Source organism: Ailuropoda melanoleuca, chromosome X (assembly GCF_002007445.2).
Source record: "Ailuropoda melanoleuca isolate Jingjing chromosome X, ASM200744v2, whole genome shotgun sequence".
Classification (NCBI taxonomy): domain Eukaryota; kingdom Metazoa; phylum Chordata; class Mammalia; order Carnivora; family Ursidae; genus Ailuropoda; species Ailuropoda melanoleuca.
Genome location: NC_048238.1, coordinates 27,905,448 through 27,917,575, shown reverse-complemented (window position 1 = coordinate 27,917,575; position 12,128 = coordinate 27,905,448). Strand labels below are relative to the sequence as shown.

The 12,128-nt window shown below is 37.3% G+C and overlaps 1 protein-coding gene across 1 annotated transcript in view; it reads left to right on the top strand.

Annotated features, from left to right (window-relative positions):
- Positions 1–12,128, top strand: part of DMD (dystrophin) — a 2,070,581-nt gene that overhangs the window by 583,208 nt on the left and 1,475,245 nt on the right. Inside the window, exons 10-11 of the mRNA XM_034649821.1 lie at positions 3,846–4,034; positions 4,722–4,903. Of these exons, the coding sequence (XP_034505712.1) occupies positions 3,846–4,034; positions 4,722–4,903 (371 nt within the window). The remainder of the gene's footprint in view (positions 1–3,845; positions 4,035–4,721; positions 4,904–12,128) is intronic.

Genomic DNA, 12,128 nt, shown 5'->3' with positions numbered 1-12,128 from the left:
TCACGTATTTCAGCCCCCCCCCAACAACCACCAGTTTGTTTTCTGTATTTATGAGTCTGCTTCTGTTTCGTTTTTTAGATTCCACATATAAGTGAAGTGATACAGTATTTGTCTTTCTCTGACTTATTTCACTTAGCATAATACCCTCTAGGTCCTTCCCTGTTGTCACAAGTGGCAAGATTTCCTTCTCTTTTATGCCTGAGTGATATTCCATTGTGTATATATGTCACATCTTCTTTATCCACATATTTATCGATGGGAGTGTTTACTTTTCTAATTCAGATTGTGCATTGGGGAAATGTTAGTGTTGTGTTACTTGAGTAATAGTGTTGTTTACAGTTGATCATTTCAAAAAGATAATTTGAAATCAAGATCATTAATGATTTTTAGAACTTTTATGTAGGAGCTAGGTTGACATTCAAGTTTCAGAAAGGTTTGATGTAATTGATATTTACTCTTCGAAGGTTTTTGGATCCTTTTTTTTCTACAATAATTTTCTGGCTTTTGCAGTTTGACCAGTGACTTAAGAAGCTAATATTGGAACAGGTTGTGTTTCATAATAGTTCTTATGTATATAAGAATCCAAAAATAATTACAGTTATCATGCACTTTATTGGGATCTTGCACAAGGTCAGGCATTCTCCTAAACACTTTATATACTGTTCTTCAATTCTTACCACAGTGTTATTAGGAAAGTATTATTGCTCCTGTTTTGCATAGGAGGAAACTAAGTCTAATAATGGGGCTAAGTAACCTTCCCAGGGTAACAAGACCTCAGGCCAGGGTCAAGATTCAGACACCAATTGCCTCCTAAGCCCCTGGGTTTTACACCCAAATTCTGTACATGATAATAAAGCACCCATCTCCTCTCACCTCTAACCCAGGGGAGCCAAAATACCCAGGATTGAATTGCACTTTTTTTTTTAACCTATTCGCAGGGCTGGCTGCACAATTGCAGTATGGTGAAAAATGAAATACAGAGCCCCTTGTTCAAAAAGCAGGAAGGAAAGTGCTGTTAAAATTAAAATGTAAAGCCATTTCCTTTATTCCATGGTCTCTCTTTCTTGACTTGCCCTTGTGTTTTTTATTTGCTGTTTAACTTCAGACTGAATAAAGAAAATTAAAATTTTAAAGTATTAGCAAGAGTTTTACAGCTCATTGTTATATTGTGCAATTGCCGTTGTAAATGCAAATATAAGACCATGTAACTCATGTGAAATCACCAGCGCTACACGATTTGTATTTTGTAGCTTATATGTGCCTATGTATTTCATTCTTAAAATGGAAATGCTGCACAACTAACTTCGCTGTTTTTATTTCTCTTCTTGATATGTACACATTCTACTAATATTGTCTACTTTCAGCATTCAGATGAGGGAGGATCAAAAGGACAAGGAACCATGGGTTGCCCTTTCCCTTTCTTTCTCTGTCATGAATTTCAGCCTAAATGGTTGGCTAATAAGGGAAAGAAATACAAGTAAGAAAGGATACTGAAAGGCTCTTTGGTTGTTCATGTTTTCTTGGAACTGCCTTCTTTCTGCATTGGAAGCAAGTTCTGGTTCACACAGAAGTGCGAGTTCCCAGGGCTGTGTGTGCCTCACATATTTACCTTGCACTCGCCTCTAGTGTTGCTAAATCCCCACATATTGTGTGTCTACCAGCATTCTGTACTCATGGAACATCAGCAACACTATATGCAAATGGGGGTGAGCATACATATTGTATTTACTTCCTCTGTATACGTGCATACTTTGTCAGCTTATTGGACTTCACTTATATTACCCACATTCAGAGATAAAATTATTAAAGATTTTAAGGTGGCAGTGTCAAGAAGCAGGTAAAACAAGCAAGGTGTCCTTTGAGCCATACAGCTGCTCAGATTGCACAACCATGAAGCTGGTCCTGTCTATACGCATGTCCCAGGCTACCTTTTTGTGACTTTCCTCCTCTTAATGCTGACTTTGATATTTATCATTAATAGTAATTAGGCGTGGAGAAAAGAGATACATCATGGAATTTGTTCAGATCCCTAAGACCTTCAGAAATTTGCCTTGACCTTGAGGTGGGCCCATGTGGACAGCTTTCTCAGGGTAACTATGCCATCTGCGAGATAGTAGAGTTGGGTGATTTTGACTTAGGATGACATATTTCTGCCAGTTCTCTAGAAACAGATGCAGAGTGCATCACTTGATGAAAATATCACACCACCCACTGCCCCATGTCTTTTCATCTCAAAGAACTTAATAGTCGAAGAAATTTATAATAATAAAGTTTCAAAGTTGGAGTATTTATCAGAAGAGCACAGTTAGCTTGGTGCTGGCAGCTCAATGGGATAAGGCCCAGCATTGGGAGGGGCTAGAAATTCAAGGCAAACACATCAGAGGAAAGCCATTGAAAGGATGGATCTTTTTCCTGAGCACGATCATGCAGTCTTCCAAGTAGCTTCTGGTTCTTCTACCCTGCATTTTGTTTCCTTTGCAGAACCCTGTTTGTTAGGGCCCAGTGCTTGCTTGCTATCTTTGGGGTGTACCGAAGATTCCTCTCCAAATAGTTCTCCAATATCTTTGCTCCACTTAACTATGTCATCAGTTTGTCTCTGTCCCTTACTTCAGCAGGGAACCCTCTTGAGTGTGGTCTTCCTTAGGATTTTTGAAGCCCAGCCACCTACCACGAGTGTATTTGATCCAAAGAAAAATTCGTGCAGATTTTCTTATTTGTTCAAATTCTGACCATTGACAATTGCCCTAATATTAAAGCAGCAGACACAGAGGTTATCCCAAGAGTTCTCTCCTGTCACTTGGTATTACTGGTTCTGTGGTTTGGGAATCCCTGCTGACATATAGCCAGGTTTAGCGTCAGTATTCCATCCTGGAAACTACCCTACCCTCTCCAGGTGATTCTTCCAAAGTCTCCATTACTTGGCTTGGAGAAGGTACAGATGTACATAGGGCTCTGGCTTGTCCCCAGGAATCTTTTCTAATTAGTTTTTTCCAGTCAGTCTCCATGCTAGGTAGTGGATTGAGTGTGGTGGGACTGGAAAACTGGTCCCCTCTTAGCAGCACCTTCAGAGGTAGCCTGGATCTTCTCTTTAGAATCATGGCCACTTTGTCCCTGTTGTTCTCAGCTTTATGGTTTCAAGAGAAATTTAGAGTTTCAAGACAACTCTTGGGAGTCTTACTTAACATCCTTCTAATGAAATGTCGAAGCAAATACTTCATATTTTACTTCCCCTAAGATGATGTCTTCCTTCTGAAACCATGGCCTTCTGGAAATAAAAGCTTAGTTCATAGAAGTCATCATACTGTTAGAAATTTCAGATGTGTGAATGAGGTATTTCTATTTAAATTTTACCTTCTTCTCCCGCTAATTTTCATACTGGCAACTTTTCTGCTCTTTAAATCTTCGGAAATATTTCATTCCCATTTCTTGGGAGGAGATGTTTCCTTTAATGCCATTGCAAAAGTATGTACATATGATACCAATAATATATATATGTAAAGGAATGAAAATATGAAATGAAAAAATTACCTATGGATGAAACTTAGTAGTGTTTAAAATATAACATGAAGAGATGATGTATTAACTCACTCCTTATAGTAATCCAGGGAAGCTTTAATAAAAGATTAATTTGAAGTGGATTTCAACTGCCATTTGAGAATTTGTGTGGATATTTGTGAGATGTTAAAATGCAGACTTGCTCTTGTATGTGTCTGCTCTTCATGTCTCTGATAATGCAAGTGGACATTTCTAGCATTTTAAATATTTCATTCGATTTATCATGTAATGTACTGGAACAGTCTGCAGAGATACTAACTGTATAACACCCAGTTTATTTTATTGTTCAGCGTTTGGAAGCTCCTGAAGACAAGTCATTTGGCCGTCCATTAATGGAGACTGAAGTACATCTGGACAGTTACCAAACAGCTCTGGAGGAAGTACTCGCATGGCTTCTTTCAGCTGAGGACACATTGCAAGCCCAAGGAGAGATTTCTAATGACGTAGAAGAAGTGAAAGAGCAATTTCATACTCATGAGGTAAAGCAAAACATTGATTTATGAAACGAAGCCCATGACCTGTCATGATGGCAAGTCTCTCTTGTTATCTCAATTACTCTGTAAGATCCTTGTGTTCTGGTAATTTAGTTTTAATTTTGAGAAGGAAACAAATAAACGTTTATGGGCATGGGATTCTACCAGCCAGCATTTGAAGTTCTGCCTTGAAGAATTACACTTGAAGCGGCTGAGATCTGATTTTTGCCAGTGACTCATGCCAGGGATATGAGAGCCTAGCTCACTTTTCTTGGGTCGAGGCAGTGCTGAGATATAACTTACACTCCAGAGTACGCGTGTGATATCAGGCCACACTACCCATGGTGGGAGACTTTTCCTGAAATGACGTGCTCACTTGCTTTCTGCCCCTTTCCCGTCCTGTTTTCTGCTACTTTGGCTCCTTTGCGGATCTCCCCAGGAGCTTTGAGTTAGTAAGTCACTTGCACACAAATCCCTGTCTCAGGATCTGCGTCTGTAGAAGGTGACCTAAGCTAATAATTGCCCTTGATTCATATTAGAAACAGTATTGGGTTTCCTTAAATAAAAAATGAAATCCTTTTACTGGGAATATAATTTAAATGGGCTACAAATTTAAAATTGTGAAAAAATAAAATTCAAAATCATAAGGATTTACCTGAAGTATCAACTTTTGTCACCATCTTTCCCTGTCAGGGGTTCATGATGGATTTGACATCCCATCAGGGACGGGTCGGTAATGTTCTACAACTGGGAAGTCAACTGATTGGAACGGGGAAATTATCAGAAGATGAAGAAAGTGAAGTACAAGAACAAATGAATCTCCTAAATTCAAGATGGGAATGCCTCAGGGTAGCTAGCATGGAAAAACAAAGCAAGTAAGTCTTTGTTTTTAATTCCTAAAAATAGCAAGTTTTGGAATCTTACTATTATTTAGATGCAGTTTCTTTTTTCAGTTGGGATTCTCAGTTGGTTTCCAAGGGATATAGCTCTTTATTTAGGGGATGTTTTGGTTGGATTTGCATGTCTGTTTCATTTTTTTTTCACTTTTGTAATTAATGTGGAGATGTTAGATAGAAGGACCATTATCTACAGAACTGTGCTTTGAAAGTTGCCAAAATTGGTGTCATAGTTAACATTTTCTCAGTTTTCTCCGAAAATTAAAATGTGACTCTGGAAGGCATGGAAGTATAAATGGGAAGCCAGGCACATAAAATCACCTATTAGATACAGTTGATAGGAAACTTCTGTTCTGAAGGAAAAGCTCTCAAAATATTAAATAGTTTCTCATGTGTTTATGGAAATCCTCTTGAAAAAATGTTTCTCATCCGTGTTCGGAAATCCTTATGCAGCTACTGTATGGTTGTGAATTATTTTAAGAATATATATTGACTTTATCAAAAAAGAATATTTGAGACATTTCTGAAAATGGTGTATTTCTTCTAAAGGTAAAAAGTAGATCTCATCATTCTGGATGTGTTGCTTTGATTTATATTGTTAGGTGTGTGTATTCATGTAGAGCCTATCGAGACAAGATAGATTTATTTTTAAATGAAAAGAAATGAAGTGCCAACTGTGGATTTGAATACATTAAGCTAAAGAAATTGTCCAAGCGCCTTAAGTTTACTTAGCTATTATTTATGAAGATTAAAAGCTTTAAAATAGGACCAAAGAAACTCATTAGATATGCTGGGAAGATTGCTATTTCAGTACTAAATTATAGTGTGACAATAGGGAGGGGGAAAAACACATTTTTAAACTCACGTCTTTTGAAAGAATAAATAAGGCACATATAGGATAGAATTTTCACAAATATTGGTATTCCAAACCAGGAGATACTAGTCTATACATCCTGACATTTTCCCCTGTTGTGATCATTTTGATGATGGCAGTGAACTCTGGAAGTGAGAGTTAGACCAGCCATATTATAATGCTCGAGTCAGCCCCATACCCATGCCCAAGGGTCAACTGATTTATTCCACCCATTTATCATCATAAATTATAAGATGCAGAGATTAATGCTTGTGGTCATATCCCAACCTTCTTCAGGTTACAACTCCTATTTTCACTGATCTGTGCAACTTAAAGCAACCTCAGACAAAATTTGCTTGTCTTTAAAATCCCACAGTGGAACCACTGTCATCTCCTTCCTACCTTCTCTTTTCCCATTCTCTTCTGGAGGTTAGTTACCCCTGGTGTTCCTCAATCCCTTTTTTAAATAAAACTGATAATATGGTATCAAGTATTCGTATCAGTCAATTAATGAATTGCAGTTTGAGGCAAGAAAAGGAGAGTGCAACCTAAAATTAAAATCCCCAATTTTTAATCTGTTTTTTAAAAAGTTTAATAAAAAAACCCATCTTAAAGGGATATCTACCATTTGATGATATATGACTGGATAGATACACATACATGGACGATGGTGCACACATCCATTTTTGCACACATACATATGCACACACATATACATATATGTGTGTATGCGTGTAATTTCCTCACCCCCTTCCCGCTGGAGGATGGAAAAGCTAAAATGGCAACATCAGCCCTTAGCTAAGCTTGACATCAGAAACCAGTTTGTCTTGAGGGAAGATTTGGGGACTTTGGTTTTATACACTTTGGTTTGTGTTTAAGCTTTTGGAATGATTATTTGGAAGGCAAGGGTGTCCTCTTAGTTGGCATAGTTTTTGCTAAAACATAGAGTTTTGAAAGTGAGACGCTAATAGGGAACCACTTGTTGCACATAGTCTTTTCTGGACAATTTGTTGAAATACTCATACATGAACTATTGTTTCACAAAGCAAATTCAGAAATCTTTTGTGAGTTTGCAAAAGTGAGTCTTCCATACCACTTTCACTAACTTTGTGTGTGTTCATGCATAAAACCTATTAAATTCTAAATGAGATAAGCCATTAGGCAAACCATGCTGGACCTGACTCTTACTAGATTTTTTTGGAGGAACCAAAGAGCTAATTATGAAAATAGAATGTTGTCAGTATTTAAAAAAAAAGAATAATTTCATGCTTTTATAAATTGCTACCTGTTCACTTTCTATTATCATGACCATATTGATGACTAGCTTCGTATGGAGTATCACCTATTGTTTCCAAAGCTGTTTAGGAAGGCATGGTAAATTGCTGGTAAACAAAAATGGATCAGTCTACATTTTTCATCTCTCTCCTTTGCAAAGACAGAGTGTGGATAGACCCCATTAGAAGCCATCATCCCTGCCTAAGCCTAGCTTTAGTGATGAGAGGAATGATAATTAAGGTTTGTCTAGGCATATGAGATATAATTGAAGCCATGCTAGAATTCTTCTTTTTTTTTTTTAACATATATATCAGAGAGAGAGTGAGCACAAGCAGGGGGAGTGGCAGGCAGAGCAGGCAGAGGGAGAATAGCCTCCCTGCTGAGCAATGAGCCCAATGCGGAACTCAATCCTAGGACTTTAGGATCATGACCTGAGCTGAAGGCAGCTGCTTAACCGGCTGAGCCACCCAGGTGTCCCTCCATGCTAGAATTCTTAAGTTGTGATCTTATAGCAAATGTAAAAAAAACTAGTGGGAAATACAATAAGCTTATAACTAAAATCTGTGAATATTTACACTTGACAATTATGTTTATTATCTACCAACATATCTGCCAGTAATAATAAAATTTGATATATAATATTTGATATATATTCATTGATATATGTTAAATATATATATTTATATATATGCAAAACTCTACACACACACAGACACACGCAAGTATTAACAAACATTAATGGAGTGCCTCAAGATATTAGATACATTTCCAGGCACTGGAGATACAGTATTTGGTCATAAGAGGTTAAGTCGCATATATTCTGAAGCCCTAGAGAGGCAGTTAAGAAAAGAACACAAGAAGAAGAAAGGAAAGAGAAGAATTTCTGTGTCACAGCACCTTTTAATTTCTTTAGAAAACTTACTTCTATCTGATATTTAGCCTTTGTGATCCAAGAATATTATTTCTGGGGTGTTACCATTTAACTTGAATTTGAATGATAAGAAGGAATGGCCATTTATAGATGAGGAGAGTAACATTTCAGGCAGAGGGAACAGCCAATGCAAAGGCGCTAAAAGAGGAACAACTGGCTTGTTAGAGGAAGCAAAAGGTCAGGATGATTGGGGAGTTGCAGGAGGGAAGGTTAGATGGCCAAGGTATGAGATGGGGTTGAAAGAAAGGTAAGGGTCATCTCCTGTATTTCTGTGTCAGTCAGGATAAGAGATAAGGCTTGAGTTCTAGCATAAATGCAAGAAAAAGCCACCAGAATGTTTATTTTATTTTTTTTAGGATTAGTAGTTTGTTTGTTTATTTATTTATTTATTTTATTATGTTATGTTAGTCACCGTACAGTACTTCATTTTTAAAGATTTATTGATTGAGAGAGCGAGCGAGTGTACGTGTATGGGAGCGGCAGAGGGAGAGGGAGAAAGAATTCCGAGCAGACTGTGTACTGAGTGCAGAGCCCAACATGGGGCTCGATCCCATCACCATGAGATCATGACCTGAGCTGAAACCAAGAGTTGGACACTTAACCGACTATGCCACCCAGGTGCCCCACCACCAGAATGTTTTAAGTAGGGGACAGATAGGTAAAGGAAGTATCAGTAACGACACTGGAAGGATGAGAGGACGGTTATAAGGTTAGTGCAATAACCCAGATAAGAGATGCCAAGTCTTTAGTACTGGAATATATTCTTTTATCTTAGCCCAAGAGTTACTTTATAAACTATTCCTGCTCTATTTATTTTGGTTCCTTTTTTGCATTTTTAACGGTCAGGATCCTTTTTATTTTGGAAATAGATATCCTTGCCCCATGCATATAGATGTTAGCTGTACTCAGGTTGCATCTGGGAAATACTATTTATCCCACAAACCATTAACAATTATTAAACAAAACAAGAAATTAAAAAAATATATATAAAGGTAACAAAATGCTCCTATTTCCACCTTACTCTAATTTGCCTAAGGGATAAGGTCTCACTTTCTTATACACCTATTTATGTGAACTGGGTTGCATACTTGCCCTCCGTGATTCTTAGTTACTGATTGATGAAACAGCAGCACTTCTGCTGTGTACCTGGCACACCTCAAAAAGATATTGGCTGAGATAGGGTATGAAAAAGTAGATTGTGAATGCAAAGAATGATCACCGTTGTAAATAAGATGGCTAGCCATGTGCTATTTAACTCTACCATTGTGGTTAACACTTTGCCTCATATGTATTTTTCACTCTTTTTCTCCACCTTGTTCTAATTGCTTCATTCATTTTTTTCCCCAAAGGATATGATTGTGGGTGTTTTCCCTGGGTGTGAGAGAACATGTTCAGGGTGATTGAAATTACATTTGAAGTTGAAATTTTACAATTGAAACACTTAGAAATATGCTTTATAAAGAAATGTCAGTGTGAATGGATAAAGAAGATGTGATACACACACACACACACACACAATGGAATATTATTCAGCCAGCAAAAGAATGAAATCTTTCTATTTGCAGTTATGTGGATGAAGCTAGAGTGTATTATGCTAAATGAGATAAGTCACTCAGAGAAAGACAAATATCATATGATCTCACTCATATATGGAATTTAAGAAAGAAAACAGATGAACATATGAGAAGGGGTGGGGAGGGAGAGAAGGAAATAAATCATAAGAGACTCTTAATGGTAGAGAACAAAGTGAGGGTTAATGGCTGGAGGTGGGCGATGAGCTAGATGGATGACAGGTATTTAGGAGGGCACTTGTGATGAGCTCTGGGTGTTGTATGTCAGTGATGAATCACTAAATTCTACTCCTGAAACTAGTATTGCACTGTGAACTAGCTAAAATAAAAATTAAAAAGTCAGTAAAAAAAATCAAAGACACAGATGCTTCTCCCTTTCTTCCTCTTTTTACTCCATTTCCATTTGATTCTTTTTCTATTTCTTTCTACTACAATTCTGATACCTTCACAGATATGAATTAATGATGAAGCTAATATGGTAAAGAAGTTTGTGAAGATATCTATAGCCACACACTACTTTGACAACGACATGCTGCTATTGGTCCATTAAAAATCTACACAACTAATGAATTGTTGAACACTACATCAGAAACTAATGATGTACTATATGTTGGCTAATTGAACATAATAATAAAAAATCTTTAACAATATTTATGCAATTGGAATGAAAGAACTAAGTGCCACTTATTGCGTAATTAAAATAACCAGAACAGGACACTGTCTGTTGACCTACTCGAGTTGGAAACCTTAGGGAGAGGAGGTGAAATGATTTTTGTTTTGATGCATTTTATGCTACAGAATACCCTTCGGGTGGTGGGAGGTGAGGGAGCGAGAAGAGAAGGACAAACTTCCTACTGTGGAAGTGCAAGAAGGCAACTGGCACAGGGACAACAGAAAATCTTCTTCTCTATGAATAAACTCATTAATTTGATTGAAACATGCAACCTGCAGAGAGAAAAGGAGATTTACTGACATTTCTACAAGGACTCATAAAGATAAGCACAGCAAGTTCCATCAACTTCTCTGATAATTGTGGATAGGACATGCAGGGGGAAAGTAAAGTCTTTGTGATGGTGGGGGAAGGAAATGAAAGCGAGTCAGTAAGGAGGCCACGTGAAGTTCTGTTTTGGTTTCCATCAGCAGGAGGAGAGAGATGAATAGTATCTGGATAGCAACACTAGCCATAGCATGGCAAATCATTGCAAATCACCATCCACACTTTGGCTGGAGAGAAAAATATGTCTACAAAATCTGGTTCATCTTTTTTCCCCACATGTCTGTTCCAGTCTTGAAATGAGATGACATACATGAGTGATGAAGAGAGCAAAGGAGATGCTGAACACATCGTGGGTTTTCTCCCAAGTGAAGTAGCTAACATATTGTATATTCATATATGAATGGATGAACAAATGAATTATTTTTTTCAGGTACTTCCATTCCAACAAATGAATTTGTTGCAATGACTATTTTTTTTAAAGATTTTATTTATTTATTCGACAGAGATAGAGACAGCCAGCGAGAGAGGGAATTCAAGCAGGGGAGTGGGAGAGGAAGAAGCAGGCTCATAGCAGAGGAGCCTGATGCGGGGCTCGATCCCATAACACCGGGATCATGCCCTGAGCCGAAGGCAGACGCTTAACCGCTGTGCCACCCAGGCGCCCCACAATGACTATTTTGTTAATGCATAATCTCAAACTCGTACATGTGATTTTATATCATTGTTTTGTTAATTCATTTTTAAATTCTTCTAATAATATTAAAATGAGCATTTCTTAGAGATCGAGGTGGTTCAAGGGCCAAAAGGACCAACATTACCTGAGAACTTATTAAAATGCCGAATTTCCATCCTCCCTCTGATCTACAGAATCAGAATCTGCAATTTAGCAAGATCGCGAGGGATTCCTAAGCCCATTAAAGTTTGAGCAGCACTGATCTACTTGAAACAATTACGAAATAGTATAAATCCATACTCTTTTTTTGTAGACCACTACTTTTAATATTTCTTTTTCCTCTTTTCCTATTAACTGAGGGGCCAAACGTTTTAACTACTTCCTTAGAAGCTCCAAAAATGGTGGTAGGTGATGTCTTATTTAATCCTCAAATGTTGATATTATCTCATAGGGGTGACTAATGGAATTGCAAGATTCTTGTAAAAGACTATACAATAGAGACAATGTGAGAGTACTGACAATTACCAGCCTTAGCAGCAATAATTAACATACAGTAATTCGGTCGTGTTTAAATGGATATGACTGGCCGTCACAATTCTTTCTGTAAATAATGTGCAGTTAAAATGTGGAGAGTCCTTGTTCAAATAATGAAAAGTTTATGACTCTTACAGTTTAAATTATAAATAGGAAAGCCTGATCTCTAGAATTGATAGAAGAAAGAGTAGAGAGTAAGATTTTTTGGAAGGATGCTTTTTCTCAAAGATAAACAATGATAATTAGAAAATTAAGTTTAATCATTCATTCATCTCTCTCACTAACAATTTTTATCTACTATATTCCCAGCGTGTTTTAGATACTAGGGAAATATCAGTGAACAAAGCAGACTAACTCCCTCTCTTATGAA